The 24,704-nt window shown below is 39.5% G+C and overlaps 1 protein-coding gene across 7 annotated transcripts in view; it reads left to right on the top strand.

The window, feature by feature from the left end:
• PLD5 (phospholipase D family member 5) overlaps positions 1 to 24,704 on the top strand; it is a 406,964-nt gene that overhangs the window by 254,566 nt on the left and 127,694 nt on the right. For all 7 annotated transcript variants that reach the window (XM_057507828.1, XM_057507829.1, XM_057507830.1 and 4 more), the window contains one exon: positions 19,282 to 19,409. In XM_057507828.1, coding sequence (XP_057363811.1) covers positions 19,282 to 19,409 — 128 coding nt within the window. The remainder of the gene's footprint in view (positions 1 to 19,281; positions 19,410 to 24,704) is intronic.

Here is a 24,704-nt window from a genome sequence, read left to right as displayed (position 1 = left end):
TCTCCCTGGCTTTAGGATTTTGCAAGAGATTTGTACTATGCCAAGCAGATCAGTGATCTTGCCTTTCCTGCCTCTGTTCTTCCTTGCTCTCTGCTGCCTGCAAAGCAGATGCGATTCCCTATTATTCCACTTCAATGAATCCCTTCCTTACCTACACTAGTCAGACCTGCTCAAGAATTGTTTCTCATTCAGGGTCAAGAACCCTCCCAGTCCAGGTTGAGGTTTCATCTAGTGCACAGGGAGAGACCTCCCCAGACACAGCTGCTTGACAACAGTACTGCTTTGCATGAAATGTAACTATTTTATAATATCTATTTTGAAATTTTGCAAAGCTCAGTTGTTTTCAGGAAGACAGGTTGAAGAGTAAGGACTAGCACCACTCCTAATTCCCCTGGGTAAAGGCGTGTATTGTGATGAAATAAGACAGACTTAGGTCTCAGTTCTAGCTCTGGGAACTTGACCAAATTATTTTCTGAATCATTTATCTATTGGTTTATTCTTTCTTTTGACAAATATTTATTGTGCTCTCACAATTCACCAGTGGTGAAGCACTGATGGAAATGACTTGATCCAGTTTGGATTTTTTTAAATATCATCTGGCCATTGTGCAGAAAATGGGTTACCCCCAGGCAAGAGGTAAAGGTGGCTCTGGTAGTGAAGATAGAAAGAAATAAACATATTCAAGCTGCATTTTGGAAATAGAAGACAGACTTGGAATTTGCATTGCCTTTGGGATGGGACTGAGGGAAAGAAAGAAATCAAAGATGGCCCCCAGGGTTTTAGTCAGAGCAATGGAATGAAAGGTGTTATCGTTTACTGAGATGAGAAAGATAATAGGAAAGATAATAGGAAAAAAAAACAGGCTTAGCATTTGGGATAAATACAGAGCTCTGTTTTGAGCATAGTCAACTCTGTTTTGTGTGTATTAAATATGCAAGTAGAGAGATTAATTTAGATCTGACCTCTCTTATGAAGCTAGAGCTGTAGGAAGAGCCAAGCTTACAGATACAATGTGGGGACCCGTCAGTATACAGATGGCAGTTACAGCCACAGAGGGCTAAGATTATCACTGGAGTGAGTGAAGCCATAAAGTGGGCTCAGGACCAAGCCAAAGTGGTAACATTTAAAGGCTATGTAGAACTGGAGGGACTAGTGAGAGAGACTGAGAAGGAGGAACAAGTGAAGTAGGAGAAAGAAGGGGAGAAAGGTTTTGTCTACCCTTGCTGAGAAGTACAGTTAGAGCTAAGAATAGAGATGGAGCCATTAGCTTTGGCAGCATGGAGTTCTTTGGTGAACTTAAGGGCATCCTTAACCAGACTGAAGTGGATTAAAAAATGAGTGGTTAGGTAAAGAAGTAGAGATGAGGAAGTGAACAAGTATTGATAACTCAATCCAAACATTTTGCTATGAAGAAGAACAAAGAAATGGAAGTAACCATAGGAGGAGATAGAAACCAAACTCATTAGGGAAACTAAAAGGATACTCTGGTAGCATTGAGTGCATTCAAGGTCTGTGATCATAATTTTAAATTGAAATGGATCACAAGGATTAAAGATGGTGGTGTGAGAGGTGAGACAGAGGCTTCCTTCTAAAACCGCATATAATATGAAAATATAGTTGGTGCAACTAATCTTGAGAGAGCAACAGGAAAGAGGACTGCACTGGACTGCATACACCTGGAGAAAAGAGCAGACCTCATGGAACAGGGTAACGTACCAAAGCTGTGGCCTGGTGGGACCCAAGCCCTTCCCCCACCAGAGCTCACCGGTGGGAGGAAGAGAAACGGAGCAGTAAGGGAGTGGAAGGCTTGTGACTGCTGAATACCCAGCTCTGGAGATCTGCTCTGGGAGCACAAACGTACATTTCAGGGTGCTTTCATGATATTCACATAATTACAGGGTTGGAAAGCTAATACAGGCAGAATTCCTGGAGAGACTGAGATTCCAGCCACATGTGGAAAGCAGGGATCCATATTTGGCTGCACTGGGACAAAAACTCATACCTGTGTGCTCGGCCCACTGGTTCAGGCAGTGGAGACAGGCATAGCAGCTGGGAAGCAGGAAACAGCTCTTTCCTCCCCCCAGGCACTAGTACCACTCCCCTGCGACCCCCGACATTGCTTCAGGGGCTGAGCAGCTCCATAGAGTACAGCTTCTGGACACTAGAGAGTGCCATATACAAATACGAAATGCCAAAGGAACCTAGTCCAGAGTAAAATTAATATAACTCTGGAGAAATATTTAAATGACATGGACCTTATGACTCTTTCTGAAATGGAGTTCAAAATAAAATTCATCAACATGCTAATGTAGGTACGGAAAGATATCTAAGAACTCAGGGATGAATTCCGGTCGGAGATCCAATCGTTGAAGAGCACAATGGAGGATATTAAAAACAGGTTGGATACGGTGGAAGAGATGATAAATGAAATAGAAACTAGAGAAGAGGAATACAAAGAAGCTGAGGCACAGAGAGAAAAAAAGATCTCTAAGAATGAAAGAATATTGAGAGAACTGTGTGACCAATCCAAACGGAGCAATATTCGCATATAGGGATACCAGAAGAGAAAGAGAGAGAGAAAGGGATAGAAAGTGTCTTTGAGGAGGTAATTGCTGAAAACTTCCCCAATCTGGGGAAGGAGATAGTCTCTCAGGCCATGGAGATCCACGGATCTCCCAACACAAAGGACCCATGGAAGACAACACAAAGACATATAGTAATAAAACTGGCAAAGATCAAGGGTAAGGACAAACTATTAAAAGCAGCCAGAGAAAGAAATAAAATCACATACAAAGGAAAGCCCATCAGGCTAACATTAGATTTCTCAGCGGAAACCTTACAGGCCAGAAGGGAGTGTCATGATGTATTTAATGCAATGAAGCAGAAGGGCTTGGAACAAAGATTACTTTATCTGGCAAGATTATCATTTAATTTGAAAGAGGGATTGAACAATTTCCAGATAAGCAAAAGCTGAGAGAGTTTACCTCCCACAAACCATCTCTACAGTGTATTTTGGAGGGACTGCTATAGATGGAAGTGTTCCTAAGGTTTAATAGCTGTCACCAGAGGAAATAAAACCACGGTAAAGAAAGAAGAACAGCTAATTAATAAGCAAATGCAAAATCAAATTAACTATCACCAAAGTCAATCAAGTGATAGACAAAGAATACAGAATCTGATACCTAATATATAAAGAATGGAGGAGGAAGAAAAAGGTGGAGAAAAAGAAAAGAACCGTCAGATTGTGTTTGTAACAGCATATTAAGTGAGTTAAGGTAAACTCTTAGATAAGGAAGGTAACCTTGAACCTTTGGTAACCATGAATCTAAAGCCTGCAATGGCAATAAGTACATACCTATCAATGATCATCCCAAATGTAAGTGGAATGAATGCACCAATCAGAAGACATAGAGTCACTGAATGGATAAAAAAACAAGATCCATTTATATGCTGCCTACAAGAGACTCACTTTAAACCCAAAAACATACACATACTAAAAGTGAAGGGATGGAAAAAGATATTTCATGCAACTAACAGAGAGAAAAAAGCAGGAGTTACAGTACTTGTATCAGACAAAATACACTACAAAATAAAGTAAGCACATTACATAATGATAAAGGGGTCAACCCAACAAGAAGATATAACCATTATAAATATCTATGCTCCGAACACAGGAGCACCCACATATGTGAAACAAATACTAACAGAATTAAAAGGGGAAATAGAATGCAATGCATTCATTCTAGGAGACTTCAATTCTCCACTCACTCTGAAGGACAGATCAACCAAACAGAAGATAAGTAAGGAGGCAGAGGCACTGAACAACACAATAGAACAGAGAGACCTAACAGACATCTACAGAACTCTACACTCAAAAGCAGTAGAATACACATTATTCTCAAGTGCACATGGAGGATTTTCAAGAATAGATTATATACAAGCCCACAAAAAAGAGCCTTGGTAAATTCAAAAAGACTGAAATTGTACCAACCACTTTCTCAGACCACAAAGATATGAAACTAGAAATATGCAAAGAAAATAAAAAATCCCACAAACACATGGAGGCTTCACAACATGCTCCTAAATAACCAATGGATCAATGACCAAATAAAAGCAGAGACCAAGCAATATATGGAGACAAATGACAATAATAATTCAACACCGGAAAATCTGTGGGACCCAGCCAAGGCTGTACTAAGAGGAAAGTATATTGCAATACAAGCCTACCTCAAGAAAGAAGAACAATCCCATATAAGCAGTCTAAACTCACAATTAATGAAACTAGAAATGAATAGCAAATGAGGCCCAAAGTCAGTAGAAGGAGGTACATAATAAAGATTAGAGGAGAAATAAATAAAATTAAGAAGAATAAAACAACAGAAAGAATCAATGAAAGCAAGAGCTGATTCCTTGAGAAAAAAACAAAATAGATAAACCCCTAGCCAAACTTATCAAGAAAAAAAGAGAGTCTACTCACATAAACAGAATCAGAAATGAAAAAGGAAAAATCACTATGGACACCACAGAAATACAAAGAATTAAGAGTATACTATGAAAATTTATATGCTAACAAACTGGATAACCTAGAAGAAATGGACAACTTTCTAGAAAAATACAACCTTCCAAGGCTGACCAAGGAAGAAACAGAAAATCTGAACAGACCAATTACCAGCAATGAAATTGAATTGGTAATCAAAAACCTACCTAAGAACAAAATACCTGGATCAGATGTCTTCACTGATTAATTTTATCAAACATTTAGTGAAGACCTAATAGCCATTCTCCTTAAAGTTTTCCAAAATAGAAGAGGAGGGAATCCCAAACTCATTCTATAAGGCCAGCATCACTCTAATACCAAAACCAGGCAAAAACACCATAAAAAAAGAAAATTACAGACCAATATCCCTGATGAACATAGATGCCAAAATACTCAACGAAATATTAGCAAACCGAATTAAAAAATACATCAAAAAGATCATCCATCATGATCAAGTAAGATTTATTCCAGGGATGCAAGGATGATACAACATTTGAAAATCCATCAACATCATCCACCACATCAAAAAAAAAAAGGAGAAAAACCACTTAATCATCTCCATAGATGCTGAAAAAGCATTCAACAAAATTCAACATCATTCATGATAAAATCTCTCAACAAAATGGGTATAGAGGGCAAGTACCTCAACATAATAAAGACCATATATGACATACCCACAGCCAACATTATACGTGACAGTGAGAAACTGAAAGCTTTTCTTTTAAGATCAGGAACAAGACAAGGTTGCCCACTCTCCCCACTGTTACTTAACACAGTACTGGAGGTCCTAGCCATGGCAATCAGACAACACAAAGAAATAAAAGGCATCCAGATTGGCAAGGAAGAAGTTAAACTGTCCCTGTTTGCAGAAGACATGATATTGTACATAAAAAACCCTAAAGAATCCACTCCAAAACTATTAGATCTAATATCTGAATTCAGCAAAGTTGCAGTATACAAAATTAATACACAGAAATCTGTGGCATTCCTATGCACTAACAGTGAACTAGTAGAGAGAGAAATCAGGAAAACAATTCCATTCACAGTTGCATCAAAAAGAATGAAATACCTAGGAATAAACCTAACCAAGAAAGTGAAACACTTATACTCTGAAAACTACAAGACACTCTTAAGAGAAATTAAAGAAGATACCAATAAATGGAAACACATCCTGTGCTCATGGATAGGAAGAATTAATATTTTCAAATGGTCATCCTACCTAAAGCAATCTATAGATGTAATGCAATTCCTATCAAAATACCAGCAGTATTCTTCAACTAACTAGAGAAAATTCTCCTAAAATTTATATGGAACCATAAAAGACCTCGAATAGCCAAAGCAATCCTGGGAAGGAAGAATAAAGCAGGGGGAATTACACTCCCCAACTTCAAGCTCTACTACAAAGCCACAGTAATCAAGACAATTTGTACTGGCACAAGAACAGACCCATAGACCAATGGAACAGACTAGAAAGCCCTGATATAAACCCAACCATATATGGTCAATTAATATATGATAAAGGAGCCATGGACATACAATGGGGAAATGAAGTCTCTTCAACAGCTGGTGTTGCCAAAACTGGACAGCTACATGCACAAAAATGAAACGATTATTGTTTAACCCCATACACAAAAGTAAACTAGAAACGGATTAAAGACTTGAATGTGAGGGGCGGAAGATGGCGGCGTGAGTAGAGCATCGGAAATCTCCACCCAAAACAACATACATCTATGAAAATATAACAAAGACAACCCTTCCTAGAATAAAGACCAGAGGACACAGGACAATATCCAGACCACATCCGCACCTGAGATAACCCAGCAACTCGCAAAGGGGGTAAGATACAAGCCCCGGCCCGGCGGGAGCCGAGCGCGCCTCCCCCCAACTCCCGGTGGGAGAAGAATAGGCAGAGCAGGAGGGAGACGGAGCCCAGGACTGCCAAACACCCAGCCCCCGCCATCCGGGCCAGAGTGCAGGGCCCTCGATACGAGGAAAACAGGGCAGCAAGAACAGTGAGCGGGCACTGGAGGCCGGGTGTCGGAGGACATAAGAAAAGCGCGCGACCTTTTTTTTTTTTTTTGCTTTTTTGCTGTTTTGTTTTGGCGAGCGCTTTTTGGAAGTCTTAAAGGGATAGGGACCCCAATACTAGGGAAACAGGGCAGCAAGAACGGTGAGCAGAGGCCTGAAGCTGGCACCGTAGAATAAAGAAAAACGAGCGACCACCTTTTTTTTTTTAATTAAAAAAAATTTTTTTTTTTAATTAAAAAAAATTTTTTTTTCTTTTTTTTTGGTGGTCGTTGTTTTGTTTTGGCAGGTGCTTTTTGGAAGTCTTAAAGGAGCAGGGCGGGACACTTAATCCAGAGCTAGGGAATCCGGGTATCTCTGGGCACCCTAACCCCTGGGCTGCAGGGAGCAGGGAGGCCCCTTACGGAGATAAATAGCCTCCCAGCCACTCCTGCTCCAACGCAACTCCACAATTTTGGAGTAGCTGCCCGAGCCAGGCCACGCCCACAGCAACAGCGGAGATTAACTCCATAGCACCCGGGCAGGAAGCAGAAACCCTGTTGGCACGCAGCTACGCAGCACAAGCCACTAGAGGTCGCTGTTCTCTCAGGAGAGTAGGGCCACAAAACAACAAGAAGGGAAGACCTTCCAGCCGTCACTCGTCCCAGCTCTGCAAACTATTTGTATCACCATGAAAAGGCAAAGCTACAGGTAGACAAAGATCACAGAGACAATACCAGAGAAGGAGACAGACCTAACCAGTCTTCCAGAAAAAGAATTCAAAATAAGAATCATAAACATGCTGACAGAGATGCAGAGAAATACGCAAGAGAAATGGGATGAAGTCCAGAGGGAGATCACAGATGCCAGAAAGGAGATCGCAGAAATGAAACAAACTCTGGAAGGGTTTATAAGCAGAATGGATAGAATGCAAGAGGCCATTGATGGAATTGAAGTGAGAGAACAGGAACGCATAGAAGCTGACATAGAGAGAGACAAAAGGATCTCCAGGAATGAAACAATATTAAGAGAACTGTGTGACCAATCCAAAAGGAACAATATCCGTATTATAGGGGTCCAGAAGAAGAAGAGAGAGGAAAAGAGATGGAAAGTATCTTAGAAGAAATAATTGCTAAAAACTTCCCCAAACTGGGGGAGGAAATAATCGAACAGACCACGGAAATACACAGAACCCCCAACAGAAAGGATCCAAGAAGGACAACACCAAGACACATAATAATTAAAATGGCAAAGATCAAGGACAAGGAAAGAGTGTTAAAGGCAGCTAGAGAGAAAAAGTTCACCTATAAAGGGAAACCCATCAGGCTGACATCAGATTTCTCAACAGAAACCCTACAGGCCAGAAGAGAATGGCATGATATATTTAATACAATGAAACAGAAGGGCCTTGAACCAAGGATACTGTATCCAGCACGAGTATCATTCAAATATAACGGTGGGATTAAACAATTCCCAGACAAACAAAAGCTGAGGGAATTTGCTTTCCACAAACCACCTCTACAGAACATCTTACAGGGACTGCTCTAGATGGGAGCACTCCTAGAAAGAGCACAGCACAAAACACCCAACATATGAAGAATCGAGGAAGAGGACCAAGAAGGGAGAGAAGAAAAGAATCTCCAGACAGTGTATATAACAGCTCAATAAGCGAGCTAAGTTAGGCAATAAGGTACTAAAGAGGCTAACCTTGAACATTTGGTAACCACGAATTTAAAGCCTGCAATGGCAAAAAGTACATATCTTTCAATAGTCACCCTAAATGTTAATGGGTTGAATGCACCAATCAAAAGACACAGAGTAACAGAATGGATAAAAAAGCAAGACCCATCTATATGCTGCTTACAAGAAACTCACCTCAAACCCAAAGACATGTACAGACTAAAAGTCAAGGGATGGAAAAACATATTTCAAGCAAACAACAGCGAGAAGAAAGCAGGGGTTGCAGTACTAATATCAGACAAAATAGACTTCAAAACAAAGAAAGTAACAAGAGATAAAGAAGGACACTACATAATGATAAAGGGCTCAGTCAAACAAGAGGATATAACCATTCTAAATATATATGCACCCAACACAGGAGCACCAGCATATGTGAAACAAATACTAACAGAACTAAAGGGGGATATAGACTGCAATGCATTCATTCTAGGAGACGTCAACACACCACTCACCCCAAAGGATAGATCCACTGGGCAGAAAATAAGTAAGGACACGGAAGCACTGAACAACACAGTAGAGCAGATGGACCTAATAGACACCTATAGAACTCTACATCCAAAAGCAGCGGGATATACATTCTTCTCAAGTGCACATGGAACATTCTCCAGAATAGACCACATACTAGGCCACAAAAAGAGCCTCAGAAAATTCCAAAAGATTGAAATCCTACCAACCAACTTTTCAGACCACAAAGGCATAAAACTAGAAATAAACTGTACAAAGAAAGCAAAGAGGCTCACAAACACATGGAGGCTTAACAACACGCTCCTAAATAATGAATGGATCAATGACCAAATCAAAATGGAGATCCAGCAATATATGGAAACAAATGACAACAACAACACTAAGCCCCAACTTCTGTGGGACACAGCAAAAGCAGTCTTAAGAGGAAAGTATATAGCAATCCAAGCATATTTAAAAAAGGAAGAGCAATCCCAAATGAATGGTCTAATGTCACAATTATCAAAATTGGAAAAAGAAGAACAGATGAGGCCTAAGGTCAGCAGAAGGAGGGACATAATAAAGATCAGAGAAGAAATAAATAAAATTGAGAAGAATAAAACAATAGCAAAAATCAATGAAACCAAGAGCTGGTTCTTCGAGAAAATAAACAAAATAGATAAGCCTCTAGCCAGACTTATTAAGAAGAAAAGAGAGTCAACACAAATCAACAGTATCAGAAACGAGAAAGGAAAAATTACGACGGACCCCACAGAAATACAAAGAATTATTAGAGAATACTATGAAAACGTATATGCTAACAAGCTGGGAAACCTAGGAGAAATGGACAACTTCCTAGAAAAATACAACATTCCAAGATTGACCCAGGAAGAAACAGAAAATCTAAACAGACCAATTACCAGCAATGAAATTGAAGCGGTAATCAAAAAACTACCAAAGAACAAAACCCCCGGGCCAGATGGATTTACCTTGGAATTTTATCAGACATACAGGGAAGACATAATACCCATTCTCCTTAAAGTTTTCCAAAAAATAGAGGAGGAGGGGATACTCCCAAACTCATTCTATGAAGCTAACATCACCCTAATACCAAAACCAGGCAAAGACCCCACCAAAAAAGAAAACTACAGACCAATATCCCTGATGAACGTAGATGCAAAAATACTCAACAAAATATTATCAAACCGAATTCAAAAATACATCAAAAGGATCATACACCATGACCAAGTGGGATTCATCCCAGGGATGCAAGGATGGTACAACATTCGAAAGTCCATCAACATCATCCACCACATCAACAAAAAGAAAGACAAAAACCACATGATCATCTCCATAGATGCTGAAAAAGCATTTGACAAAGTTCAACATCCGTTCATGATAAAAACTCTCAGCAAAATGGGAATAGAGGGCAAGTACCTCAACATAATAAAGGCCATCTATGATAAACCCACAGCCAACATTATATTGAACAGCGAGAAGCTGAAAGCATTTCCTCTGAGATCGGGAACTAGACAGGGATGCCCACTCTCTCCACTGTTATTTAACATAGTACTGGAGGTCCTAGCCACAGCAATCAGACAAAACAAAGAAATACAAGGAATCCAGATTGGTAAAGAAGAAGTTAAACTGTCACTATTTGCAGATGACATGATACTGTACATAAAAAATCCTAAAGACTCCACCGCAAAACTACTAGAACTGATATCGGAATACAGCAAAGTTGCAGGATACAAAATCAAAACACAGAAATCTGTGGCTTTCCTATATACTAACAATGAACCAACAGAAAGAGAAATCAGGAAAACAACTCCATTCACAATTGCATCAAAAAAATAAAATACCTAGGAATAAACCTAACCAAAGAAGTGAAAGACTTATACTCTGAAAACTACAAGTCACTCTTAAGATAAATTAAAGGGGACACTAACAGATGGAAACTCATCCCATGCTCGTGGCTAGGAAGAATTAATATCATCAAAATGGCCATCCTGCCCAAAGCAATATACAGATTTGATGCAATCCCTATGAAACTACCAGCAACATTCTTCAATGAACTGGAATAAATAATTCAAAAATTCATATGGAAACACCAAAGACCCCGAATAGCCAAAGCAATCCTGAGAAAGAAGAATAAAGTAGGGGGATCTCACTCCCCAACTTCAAGCTCTACTATAAAGCCATAGTAATCAAGACAATTTGGAACTGGCACAAAAACAGAGCCACAGACCAATGGAACAGACTAGAGAATCCAGATATTAACCCAGACATATATGGTCAATTAATATTTGATAAAGGAGCCATGGACATACAATGGCGAAATGACAGTCTCTTCAACAGGTGGTGCTGGCAAAAGTGGACAGCTACATGTAGGAGAATGAAACTGGACCATTGTCTAACCCCATATACAAAAGTAAACTCAAAATGGATCAAAGACCTGAATATAAGTCATGAAACCATTAAACTCTTGGAAGAAAACATAGGCGAAAACCTCTTAGACATAAACATGAGTGACCTCTTCTTGAACATATCTCCCCGGGCAAGGAAAACAACAGCAAAAATGAGTAAGTGGGACTATATTAAGCTGAAAAGCTTCTGTACAGCAAAAGACACCATCAATAGAACAAAAAGGTTTCCTACAGTATGGGAGAATATATTTGAAAATGACACATCCGATAAAGGCTTGACGTCCAGAATATATAAAGAGCTCACACGCCTCAACAAACAAAAAACAAATAACCCAATTAAAAAATGGGCAGAGGAACTGAACAGACAGTTCTCCAAAAAAGAAATACAGATGGCCAACAGACACATGAAAAGATGCTCCACATCGCTAATTATCAGAGAAATGCAAATTAAAACTACAATGAGGTATCACCCCACACCAGTAAGTATGTCTGCCATCCAAAAGACAGAGAACAACAAATGTTGGCGAGGCTGTGGAGAAACGGGAACCCTCCTACACTGCTGGTGGGAATGTAAACTTGTTCAACCATTGTGGAAAGCAGTATGGAGGTACATCAAAATGCTCAAAACAGACTTACCATTTGACCCAGGAATTGCACTCCTAGGAATTTACCCTAAGAATGCAGCAATCAAGTATGAGAAAGATCAGTGCACCCCTATGTTTATCGCAGCACTATTTACAATAGCCAAGAATTGGAAGCAACCTAAATGTCCATCGATAGATGAATGGATAAAGAAGATGTGGTACATATACACAATGGAATACTACTCAGCCATAAGAAAAGGGCAAATCCAACCATTTGCAGCAACATGGATGGAGCTGGAGGGTATTATGCTCAGTGAAACAAGCCTAGGGGAGAAAGAGAAATACCAAATGATTTCACTTATCTGTGGAATATAAGAACAAAGGAAAAACTGAAGGAACAAAACAGCAGCAGAATCACAGAACTCAAGAATGGACTAACAGGTACCAAAGGGAAAGGGACTGGGGAGGATGGGTGGGTAGGGAGGGATAAGGGGGGGGAGATGTAGGGGGGTATTAAGAGTAGCAGGCATGGGGGGGAGGAGAAAAGGGAGGGCTGTACAACACAGAGAAGGCAAGTAGGGATTCTACAACATTTTGCTATGTTGATGGACAGTGACTGTAAAGGGGTTTATAGGGGGACCTGGTATAGGTGAGAGCCTAGTAAACATAATATTCATCATGTAAGTGTAGATTAGTGATACCAAAAAACAAAAAAAAAAAGGGCAGTTCCTGTGTGGTAACCTCCAATGAGTTCTACACAAGGGTATAAAGGGCATATACAAGTGTAGGCAAAGGGTCTGTTTGCGTTTATACAGAAGATCAAAGCCTAATTGGGCTACCCCGAAAATGAACTAAGATACGATATGAAAGAGAACTTCCAACATCAGCACTCTCTGGAAGACTCATGCCAGAAGATGATCATCAAGAAACCCCAACAAAGATCCACGCACTGCTACAGCTATAGATGCACTCATCCCACCAGCTCCTGGACTTGCCAGGGGAATGAAGGAGATATCTAAGCTGGCCTGTGCATTCAGTAAAACAACAAATTTGACTGGGTCTATACTGTTGGAACTCAACCAAGAATTAGGAGAAGTCCAAATTGTAGTGCTCCAAAATCTTACAACTACAGACTATTTAGTGTTAAAAGAACATATGGCATGTGAACAGTCCCCAGGAATGGGCTGTTTTAATTTGTCTGATTTCTCTCAGACTGTTCAAGTTCAGTTGGACAATATCCACCATATCATAGATAAGTTTTCACAAATGCCTAAGGTGCCTAACTGGTTTTCTTGGTTTCACTGGAGATGGCTGGTAATTACAGATATGCTTTGGTTATGTAACTATACTCCTATTATATTAATGTGTGCGCACAATTTAAGTAGTAGCTTAAAACCTATCCATGCTGACGTTACTCTACAAAAAGATATGTCAAAGAAATAATCGATCTTCCCATGTTTTCTTCTGCCTGCTACTTCTATAGCTTTTCTTCTTCCTTCCTAATTACAACCCTTAAATAGAATTCGTGCCTCATATCAAATTTACCGAGTATCATAATTCTTCCAAGTGGTAAAGATACCTCAGGACAAATTCTGGGCATAGAAGCTACAGGGCATAAATATGCAAAGAAATAAAAAGCTAACCATTTCGAACAATAAGGCTTCTCTCTCACTTACCAACTTTACATTTCCCTGTATGGCCCCGGAAGATGACTGGTTAGCCAGAGACGGGTAAGATTCCTCAAGGGAGGAACAACCTAAGACAGGCACAGTCGCAGGGGGGTCATCAGGTGAGAAATTGGGGATCAACAGAGGTGAGGCTATGAACCTCACCTCCCCGTTCTGAGAGAAATCTTCTGCATACGTGGATGTTTTATTGCCCTTGTCTAGCTTGGATTAACACATAGTCTACAGGCACACACCTGATCATCTACATTTGCTCTCTTACAACACTAAACTATGTTTTCTACCTTTATCTTGTATCTACCTACCACTTCAGCATTTTATTACAAATAATAATATTAAAGAGAGAAATGTGGTATCCACATATAAATCAAGTATAAAAATCAAATGCGTATTCATATTTTTTTTTTAAATAATTATTTTTTATTGAAGGGTAGTTGACGCACAGTATTACATTACATTAGTTTCAAGTGTACAACACAGTGGTAGAACATTTATATACATAATTCTAGGTTCCAGCTATCACCCTACCAAGCTGTTACAATATCTTGACTATATTCCTTATGCTATACATTACATCCCGGTTACTTATTTATTTTACCATTGGAAGTCTGTCCTTTTTTTTTTTGTGAGGGCATCTCTCATATTTATTGATCAAATGGTTGTTAACGACAATAAAATTCTGTATAGGGGAGTCAGTGCTCAATGCACAATCATTAATCCACCCCAAGCCTAATTTTCATCAGTCTCCAATCTTCTGAGGCATAACAAACAAGTTCTTACATGGAGAACAAATTCTTACATAATGAATAAGTTACATAGTGAACAGTACAAGGGCAGTCATCACAGAAACTTTCGGTTTTGCTCATGCATTATGAACTCTAAACAGTCAGTTCAAATATGAATACTCATTTGGTTTTTATACTTGATTTATATGTGGATACCACATTTCTCTCTTTATTATTATTATTTTTAATAAAATGCTGAAGTGGTAGGTAGATACAAGATAAAGGTAGAAAACATAGTTTAGTGTTGTAAGAGAGCAAATGTAGATGATCAGGTGTGTGCCTGTAGACTATGTGTTAATCCAAGCTAGACCAGGGCAATAAAACATCCACATATGCAGAAGATTTCTCTCAGAACAGGGGGGGTGAGGTTCTAAGCCTCACCTCTGTTGATCCCCAATTTCTCACCTGATGGCCCCCCTGCGACTGTGCCTGTCTTAGGTTGTTCCTCCCTTGAGGAATCTTACCCGTCTCTGGCTAACCAGAGTATTCATATTTGAACTGACTGTTTATAGTTCATAATGCATGAGCAAAACCGAAAGTTTCTGTGATGACTGCCCTTGTACTGTTCACTATGTAACTTATTCATTATGTAAGAATTTGTTCTCCATGTAAGAACTTGTTTGTTATGCCTCAGAAGATTGGAGACTGACGAAAATTAGGCTTGGGGTGGATTAATGATTGTGCATTGAGCATTGACTCCCCTATACAGAATTTTATTGTCGTTAACAACCATTTGATCAATAAATATGAGAGATGCCCTCACACACACACACAAAAAAAGACAGACTTCCAATGGTAAAATAAATAAGTAACCAGGATGTAATGTATAGCATAAGGAATATAGTCAAGATATTGTAACAGCTTGGTAGGGTGATAGCTGGAACCTAGAATTATGTATATAAATGTTTTATCACTGTGTTGTACACTTGAAACTAATGTAATGTAATACTGTGCGTCAACTACCCTTCAATAAAAAATAATTATCTAAGAAAAAAAAAAAAGACTTGAATGTAAGTCATGAAACCATAAAACTCTTAGAAGACAACATAGGCATACATCTCCTGAATATAAGCATGGGCAACCTCTTCCTCAACCCTTCTCCTTGAGAAAGGGAAACAAAAGCAAAAATGAACTCATGGGACTACATCAAACTAAAAATTTTTGTATGGCAAAGGACATCATCAACAAAACAAAAAGTCATCCTACAGTATGGGAGAATATATTTGTAAGTGACATATCCAACAAGGGGTTAACATGCAAAATATATAAAGAACTTACATGCCTCAACACCCAAAAAGCAAATAACCTGATTAACAAATGGGCAGAGGATATGAAGAGACTGTCCTCCAAAGAAGAAATTCAGATGGCCAACAGACACATGAAAAGATGCTCCACATCACTAATCATCAGGGAAATGCAAATTAAAACCACAATGAGATATCACCTCACACCAGTAAGGATGGCCAGCATCGAAAGACTAAGAACAACAAATGCTGGTGAGGATGTGGAGAAAGGGGAACCCTCCTACACTGCTGGTGGGAATGTAAGCTAGTTCAACCATTGTGGAAAGCAGTATGGAGTTCCTCAAAAAACTAAAAATAGAAATATCATTTGACCGCAGAATCCCATTCCTTGGAATTTACCCAAAGAGTACAACTTCTCAGATTCAAAAAGACATATGCACCCCTATGTTTATCACAACACTTTTTACAGTAGCCAAGATATGGAAGCAACATAAGCATTCATCAGTAGATGAATGGATAAACAAGATGTGGTACATATACACAATGGAATACTATTCGGCCATAAGAAAGAAACCAATCCCACCATTTGCAACAACATGGATGGAGCTGGAGGACATTATGCTCAGTGAAATAAGCCAGGCAGAGAAAGACAAGTACCAAATGATTTCCCTGATTTGTGGAGTATAACAATGAAGCAAAACTGAAGGAACAAAATGGCAGCAGTCTTAGAGACTCCAAGAATGAACTAGTGGTTACCAAAGGGGAGGGGTGTGGGAGGGTGGGTCGGGAGGGAGGGAGAAGGGAATTGAGGGGTATTATGTTTAGTACACATGGTTTGGGGGTTCATGGGGAGAACAGTGTAGCACAGAGAAGGCACATAGTGGATCTGTGGCATCTTACTACACTGATGGACAGTGACTGCATTGGGGTATGGGTGGGGACTTGGTAATATGGGTAAATGTAGTAACCACATTGTTTTTCCATGTGAAACCTTCATAAGAATGTATATCAATCATACCTTAATAAAAATTTTAAAAACAAAAAATAAATTGAAACAGATCACCATGACTGTGAGGTTTTCTCCAGCAACCTGAAGCTTAAAGTATAGGGAAGGCAAAAGGTTGAACTCATTTGAGTTTGGGATTTTACCAGAAAGATATTATAGAGGGATGACCCTGACATATAAACCTGACAAGGAGCAAAGAAACCACGAGTGTGTGGTGGGCAGTGAAAGCCGTAAGGGCAGCAATTTGGAAATCTCAGTGAGGTCAGTGTGGGGGCCTAATGCTACTAAGCTGGAAGGAGAGAGGCAGAGTTCAGAAACTGTGAATCTTACAAGCACATTTCAAATATACAATTACTGGCACTAATGCCCAGGATATGATGGTGTAACTCCAGGGAGAGGCAGTCCCAGGGCAAAATATCTTGAAACCGAAATCAGTCAAAGGGAGAAATAAAGTTTAAAACTCGTTTATTGCTTACAAGCAGTCATTTCGTATCTCTAGGTCCTGCTGTGGCAGAAGCGAGCAAATCCTCCCCCCAGCCTCTCTGGTCCAGATAAACCCTTGCTTGCCCATGCAATTACCTATTAATATAGAGATGGACTACTGCTCCCACTCCTTGGAAACACCTGTTGATCCGAAGATGCACTAAAACCAGCAAGAGATTCTGGAAATATTGCAATTTTACCCACAGATGGGAATGAATTACTGTAGAGAAGGAAAGAAAAGATCAGTGGAGTTCTGAGGGCAAGATAGGTTAGGGGCCAGTGTTGACTGAGTCATCCTGTGTTGTACAAGTCAGGGACAATGCCGGAGTGGTGGATGAGGGACAGAGACAGCAAGTAATTAGGGTCTTTAATGATCGATAGAGAACCAGGAGGTGGACAGGGAGCAGTAGTGATGGCAGATACAGCCAAATGCCACAAACTTCAGGTTGCTTGGGATTTCAAAAGATGAAGGAAGAATAGTTTGAAAGTGGCAAAGGGGAGCAAAGAGAACTGCTTCACTTTCTAGCCTGAGGTTCTGAAAGTATAAGAGATAAAACAGCCTCCTAATAAGAGGACTTAATGATTTAATAGCCTTAGAATCACTGAGCAGAACTTCGATGGAATAATCTGTTTCAGATTAATCCTTCTACAGAGAACTATAAAAGCTGGATAAAATGCAGAAAGTTGTTTGAATGTATCAGAGAGCAATTTAAGCATCCAGTCCTTGGAGGATCCTGATCTGAGAGAAGGAAAATTCCATAGAATGAGCCCTGTATTTACTACCAACTCTTTTAAGGCATTTGTTAATGAAATGTGTGGGAACAAAGGTCCAACAGAAAGCAGAGATCTAGGTCTTGCTATAGTATATCAGTCATTGGAGTGAGGAGACAAAAATGGGAATTTTTTCTATACGGTGTGTGTTATTCAGTCAGAAATTACCAGGTATGCCATGCCTCAGGAACAAATTCAAGAGAAGAAAAAAGACATAAGAAACAAATCTCCAGAAGCCCAGATCCTAGAGAGGGACTTTGCCATCACTGTAAAAAAGTGTGCTGAAGAAAACAGATAATGTGGAGAATTTCACCAGGGAACTAGAATCTATTTTTAAAAAGTCACATGGAAGTTCTGGAACTAAGAAATAAAAGAGCTTCCATTTAGAATGCCATAGAAAGTTTTAATTGTGGATTAGACTCAACAGTGCTCACCAAAAATTACTCTTGTGATGAGTGGTTCCAAAATGGAGTTGCATTCACATGTCTGAGCACTTCCCTCCTAGGGCTCACAGTAATTCTGTAAGCTACATGTTCTTTTCATTTCACCCCAATTTTATAGAAGAGAAAACTGAGATGCAGGAAGCTAAGTTCTTAGCTGCACTAAATGGGATATGAGACAGATGTGTGCAAATTTAATGCTGGAGAGTCTCCCTCAAGGAAGGCTCTAGGAAATACACACCCTTAAAAATGTGTATATATATGTAGTCAACTTGGTTCTCCAAGATAGTAACATTAGTTGCCAATTCCTTATGCCTGCAATGTGACATCTTCCTCTGATAATGAGGATTCTAACCATGAAGTGAGCTGCCAGAATGCAGCCTCTTCATTAATTAACACTGAATGTCTGAAGACAGACTGCTTAGTTCATGCAGTATGTGCATATGGGCCTGTTCTTTCAAAGAAATGGATGGTTAGAAGAAATTTATTGAAAAGGCTTTGCATTGAATAGACTATATGCTCTTTTTGTGAAGTTGTAAATGCATTGTCCTGAGGCAGCAATGCATAACTGCTTGATAATTGATTATGACACATCCTGCTTAGAAGAGTTGTAAAATTCAGATTTAAAATGCATGTTTTGGTTTTAACAATAGTCTGAGTGACCTAGTTAACCATTCAAGGTTGCATTTCTGCAAGGCTTGAGTAATCCTTGCTTAAGTTAATAACTATGTGACAAAGGCCGGAAAGAGCAAATCCACATTAAATAATGAAGGGGGGAATGAAGAAGTTAAAAGCAAGAGCGGGTAAATGGTGAAAACGTATAGCAACTGTGAGAAGGCCAGTTTGTTGCCAAGGAGGGCTCTGCTACTTAACTGGACTAGTGCTTGTATTGATTGCAAAGTTGTAGGAAAATTATTCCAAAAGAAAAAGAAAACAAAGCATGGTGCACCTATGTCATTTGTATTCTTCCCTTTGGGAACAGAGGAACTTCCCTAGGGCCTGCTGTGCCCCAAACTCATGTAACTATTTGGCCTCCCTGAGTGCTGGCTGTAGTCAGTGCAAAAGGTGAGGGTTGCTCCTGGTAAGTGACTGATTGCAAACTCAGAGGCTGACCAGGATCTCCTTAACCCTCTAGGAGCCGAGGTGACCTACATGAACATGACCGCCTACAACAAGGGCCGGCTTCAGTCCTCCTTCTGGATCGTGGACAAACAGCATGTTTACATTGGCAGTGCTGGTCTGGACTGGCAATCACTGGGACAGGTAACTTTCCACATTATATGAACTCACAGTTCCATCAGCTTCAAAACTACCAGCTCCATCTACTACTCCATCACCTCTACTGAGGTTGAGGGAAATCAAACCTACAGCATTTCTTATTAAGTGTGTAGTTTGAATAGGCTCACCTTTGTTTAATGTGAAATGATAAACCCTGTCCACATCAGAATCATCTTACCAAGAAAACTTTCATTGCTTCAGCACTTTAGCAATTCAGATGCTACTCCCAGATTTATTAGATCAGGTTGGTGTGTAATTTGCATTACCCAAACCTAAATGTTCCGGATGAGATCACATCATCTATGAGATAGAGGAAAACATATTGATTCAGTACAAGGTGGTATATCTTAGAATAGTAATCACTGAGTTATTCCTTTAATAAATCTAAAGATGAAGAAGTTACCATCTTTCCCTTTGCAAATAATTAACTTCAAACATCTTGAAGATACACTTGAACAATCTTGTAATTTTCATGTACTGTTTGTGCCAGAAGTGATCTATAGGGCATTAAAAATCACCTTCTTCCTATCTGTCAACTGGTGGCAGGAGGTTCTCCATCACTGGGTGCATAGGGAGACTGGCTAGTCAACCATGTGTGCTACAGGGGCCTTGCACACTACATTTTAGCTGAATTTTTCTAATGTTAAGATCATTGAAATTACCAATTAAGTTCTACTGTACTTCTGTTTATCCCTTATGGGAGAGAAATCATTGATGTGCAGATAGACACAAGGGCCAGAACTTGTAAAAAAAAAAAAAAAACAAAAACAGTACATTGTTTAAGAGGATAACATTATATTTGTATTGTTAACTTCAGACATGTAACCATTTGCCTCTCTATTTCCACTTTTCTCCTTTTTTCCTTCTTAAACTGCCACCTTCCATGCACACATACTGCATTCTTTTTTTCCTCGTTTATGGTTGAGGCAGGTAAAAGTGCTCAGCTATGAAAGAAAGTATGCAATGGGTGAACTAAAAACTAAAATTCCAATTATGCCCCTCTCCACAGCATAGATAGTGTAGAGCCAAGGATCAACTTAATCTAGGGTTTTTTTCCCCCCTAATTTTGGATTTAAAGGGTACTCAGAGTAATTCAGTCTCAAAGCTCACACACTTGCTATTTCTAATGAGATAGTCTTCCACCCGTAAAGAAGGGAACAGTAACAGAAAATTCCACGATTCATTTTGGGATGAAGACAGCGTCAAAGACAGACAAAACATTTATTTCAGGGGGATTTTCCCCAGAGAATTAGAGTATGCTATCTACTGCTATAAAAATGGTTCTGTTGGGGGTTGAGTTTATTCTGCTTGGTTCTTGTTCCCACTGCCACAAAGAATTGAAGGGCAGAGACACAGTAGTGAAGCAGAATTAAGGTTTTACATGAATATACTCCAAGGGAGGAGCAGGCTAGAGTCATGGTATAAAAAGCCAGGTTTACTTGAATAAAACAGAGAGGAAGGAATAGCAGAGGGAGTCAAGGGAAGCTCATTGAACTCCTGCTCAGCAAAGGGCAAATCCCCTGCCAACTCCTAAAGCCAGTGTCACCTGGCATCCAGTGTCTACTTGAATCTGCATGATGTGGAAACTAAGTCCCTAACACCTCAGGATTTCGGGGAGCTGCAGAGCACTGGATGGAGTGAGATTATGTTCTGAGAACTTCCCGAAGACAAAGAAAAGAGATGCTCGGGCAGCGTGATTGTATCGCTGCAGTTCCATCCAGTTCACCCAGGTGACTGGAACTTACAAGCTCAAATCAGAGCTCTCAGCAGCCGCTCCCTACTCACTGGAGTAGAACAGAGAGTGAGACACTTGAAGGAAGGAGAGAGCAGGCAACCTCAGAGAGGAGGTGCTCTTAAGGGTTTAGGGTCTGGGGTTTTATAGGGCTTCTGGGGTAAGGATCAGCATAAAGCATGATGTACATAGGTGATTCGTAATCCCTTTGAAGTTTTGTTCTAAGAACAGGGTTATTTAGGTGACTGTGTTGGCTTCATCTCAGCATTCTTTGTTCACATCGGTTTATTTACACTTCTAAGGTCTGTCTCCTGCCCTGGTTACAAAGTTACTTGATTAGGGACTGGAGGAAGAGGGAAAAACAGCATATAGGTTAAGTTAAAGAATAAAGTGGGCCTTTTTGCAGGCTAAGTAGATTCTAATTAATACAATGAAGACATGGACTGTGCTCAGATACTTTTCATTATCCGGGGAATATCCAATCATTCTAAGTTACTCCTGGCCTTTAGAGCACAACTAATTAACTCATTAACTCTGTGAGTCCTTTCTGGCTCCCTAGTTTTATCTGGTTAACTTTTGAGTCCCATTTAGAGGGCCTTAGCGGCTTTATTCTCCTTCCACCCACTCATGATTTTCTGCCTCACAGTTCTAAACAAAATAATAGTACCAGTAACAGTAGTTGCAACAGTAACTACCATATATTTAACGCCAGGTGCTGTTCTAATCCATGTAAATGGATTATTTAAACTTCACAGTGATTCTACAAGGTAAATACTATTATTGTCTCCATTGTAAAGATAAGTAGACGAGCTCAGAATTAAGTTTCAGTATGGAGTCTTGTAGGCTAGTTCTTTCCATATAAATATTGATTCTGTGTATCCTATAGCTGATGGCCTTTCAAATATGTATATAAAAAACACTGATTATAACAACTTTGGCTACCTGAGAAACAAGTGAGACAATAATAGTATAAAGCCTTATTAATGTAGACTAGAGAAAAATATTGAAATTTGTGGGAATATGAGTTCATTTTTAGTTTTTCCTGCTTTTTTTCTTTTTTGTACTCAACAGAGCTAATCAATGTCACTTTTGCCCAGAAATTTCAGCTAGACCTGCTATGTAAAATTTGTCCTGTAGCAATATTGATTATATGTAAATTCTGCTGCTAAGTGATTTTTTTTTTTTTTAATAATTATTTTTTATTGAAGGGTAGTTGATGCACAGTATTACATTACATTAGTTTCAAGTGTACAACACAGTGGTAGAACATTTATATACATAATTCTAGGTTCCAGCTATCACCCTACCAAGCTGTTACAATATCTTGACTATATTCCCTATGCTATACATTACATCCCGGTTACTTATTTATTTTACCATTGGATGTCTGTCCTTTTTTTTTTTTTTTTTTGTGAGGGCATCTCTCATATTTATTGATCAAGTGGTTGTTAACGACAATAAAATTCTGTATAGGGGAGTCAATGCTCAATGCACAATCATTAATCCACCCCAAGCCTAATTTTCGTCAGTCTCCAATCTTCTGAGGCATAACAAACAAGTTCTTACATGTAGAACAAATTCTTACATAATGAATAAGTTACATGGTGAACAGTACAAGGGCAGTCATCACAGAAACTTTTGGTTTTGCTCATGCATTATGAACTCTAAACAGTCAGTTCAAATATGAATACTCATTTGGTTTTTATACTTGATTTATATGTGGATACCACATTTCTCTCTTTATTATTATTATTTTTAATAAAATGCTGAAGTGGTAGGTAGATACAAGATAAAGGTAGAAAACATAGTTTAGTGTTGTAAGAGAGCAAATGTAGATGATCAGGTGTGTGCCTGTAGACTATGTGTTAATCCAAGATAGACCAGGGCAATAAAACATCCACGTATGCAGAAGATTTCTCTCAGAACAGGGGGGTGAGGTTCTAAGCCTCACCTCTGTTGATCCCCAATTTCTCACCTGATGGCCTCCCTGCGACTGTGCCTGTCTTAGGTTGTTCCTCCCTTGAGGAATCTTACCCGTCTCTGGCTAACCAGTCATCTTCCGGGGCCATACAGGGAAATGTAGAGTTGGTAAGTGAGAGAGAAGCCTTATTGTTTGAAAAGGTTAGCTTTTTACTTCTTTGCATATTTATGCCCTGTGGCTTCTATGCCCAGCATTTGTCTTGAGGTATCTTTACCACTTGGAGGAGTTATGATACTCGGTAAATTTGATATGAGGCACGAATTCTATTTAAGGGTTGTAATTAGGAAGGAAGAAGAAAAGCTATAGAAGTAGCAGGCGGAAGAAAACATGGGAAGATTGATTATTTCTTTGACATATCTTCTTGTAGAGTAACTTCAGCGTATATAGGTTTTAAGCTACTACTTAAATTGCGCACACACATTAACATAATAGGAGTATAGTTACATAACCAAAGCATATCTGTAATTACCAGCCATCTCCAGTGAAACCAAGAAAACCATTAAGGCACCTTAGGCATTTGTGAAAACTTATCTATGATATGGTGGATATTGTCCAACTGAACTTGAACAGTCTGAGAGAAATCAGACAAATTAAAACAACCCATTCCTGGGGACTGTTCACATGCCATATGTTCTTTTAACAGTAAATAGTCTGTAGTTGTAAGAGTTTGGAGCGCTACAATTTGCACTTCTCCAAATTCTTGGTTGAGTTCCAACAGTATAGATCCAGTCAAATTTGTTGTTTCACTGTATGCACAGGACAGCTTAGATATCTCCTTCCTCATTCCCATGGCAAGTCCAGGAACTGGTGGGATGAGTGCATCTGCTGCTGTAGCAGTGCGTGGATCTTTGTTGGGGTTTTCTGATGATCATCTTCTGGCATGAGTCTTCCAGAGAATGCAGATGTTGGAAGTTCTTTTTCATATCGTATCTTAGTTCATTTTCGGGGTAGCCCAATTAGGCTTTGATCCTCTGTATAAACACAAACAGACCCTTTGCCTACACTTTTATATGCCCTTTATACCCTTATGTAGAACTCGTTGGAGGTTACCACACAGGAACTGCCCTTTTTTTTTTTTTTTTGCTTTGTTTTTGGTATCACTAATCTACACTTACATGACGAATATTATGTTTACTAGGCTCTCCCCTATACCAGGTCTCCCCTATAAACCCCTTTACAGTCACTGTCCATCAGCATAGCAAAATGTTGTAGAATCACTACTTGCCTTCTCTGTGTTGTACAGCCCTCCCTTTTCTCCTACCCCCCCATGTATGTTAATCTTACTACCCCCCTACTTCTCCCCCCCTTATCCCTCCCTACCCACCCATCCTCCCCAGTCCCTTTCCCTTTGGTACCTGTTAGTCCATTCTTGAGTTCTGTGATTCTGCTGCTGTTTTGTTCCTTCAGTTTTTCCTTTGTTCTTATATTCCACAGATAAGTGAAATCATTTGGTATTTCTCTTTCTCCGCTTGGCTTGTTTCACTGAGCATAATACCCTCCAGCTCCATCCATGTTGCTGCAAATGAGTGGATTTGCCCTTTTCTTATGGCTGAGTAGTATTCCATTG

This window comes from Manis pentadactyla, chromosome 9 (genome assembly GCF_030020395.1).
Source record: "Manis pentadactyla isolate mManPen7 chromosome 9, mManPen7.hap1, whole genome shotgun sequence".
Classification (NCBI taxonomy): Eukaryota; Metazoa; Chordata; class Mammalia; order Pholidota; family Manidae; genus Manis; species Manis pentadactyla.
This window is presented reverse-complemented; position numbering and strand designations above follow the sequence as displayed.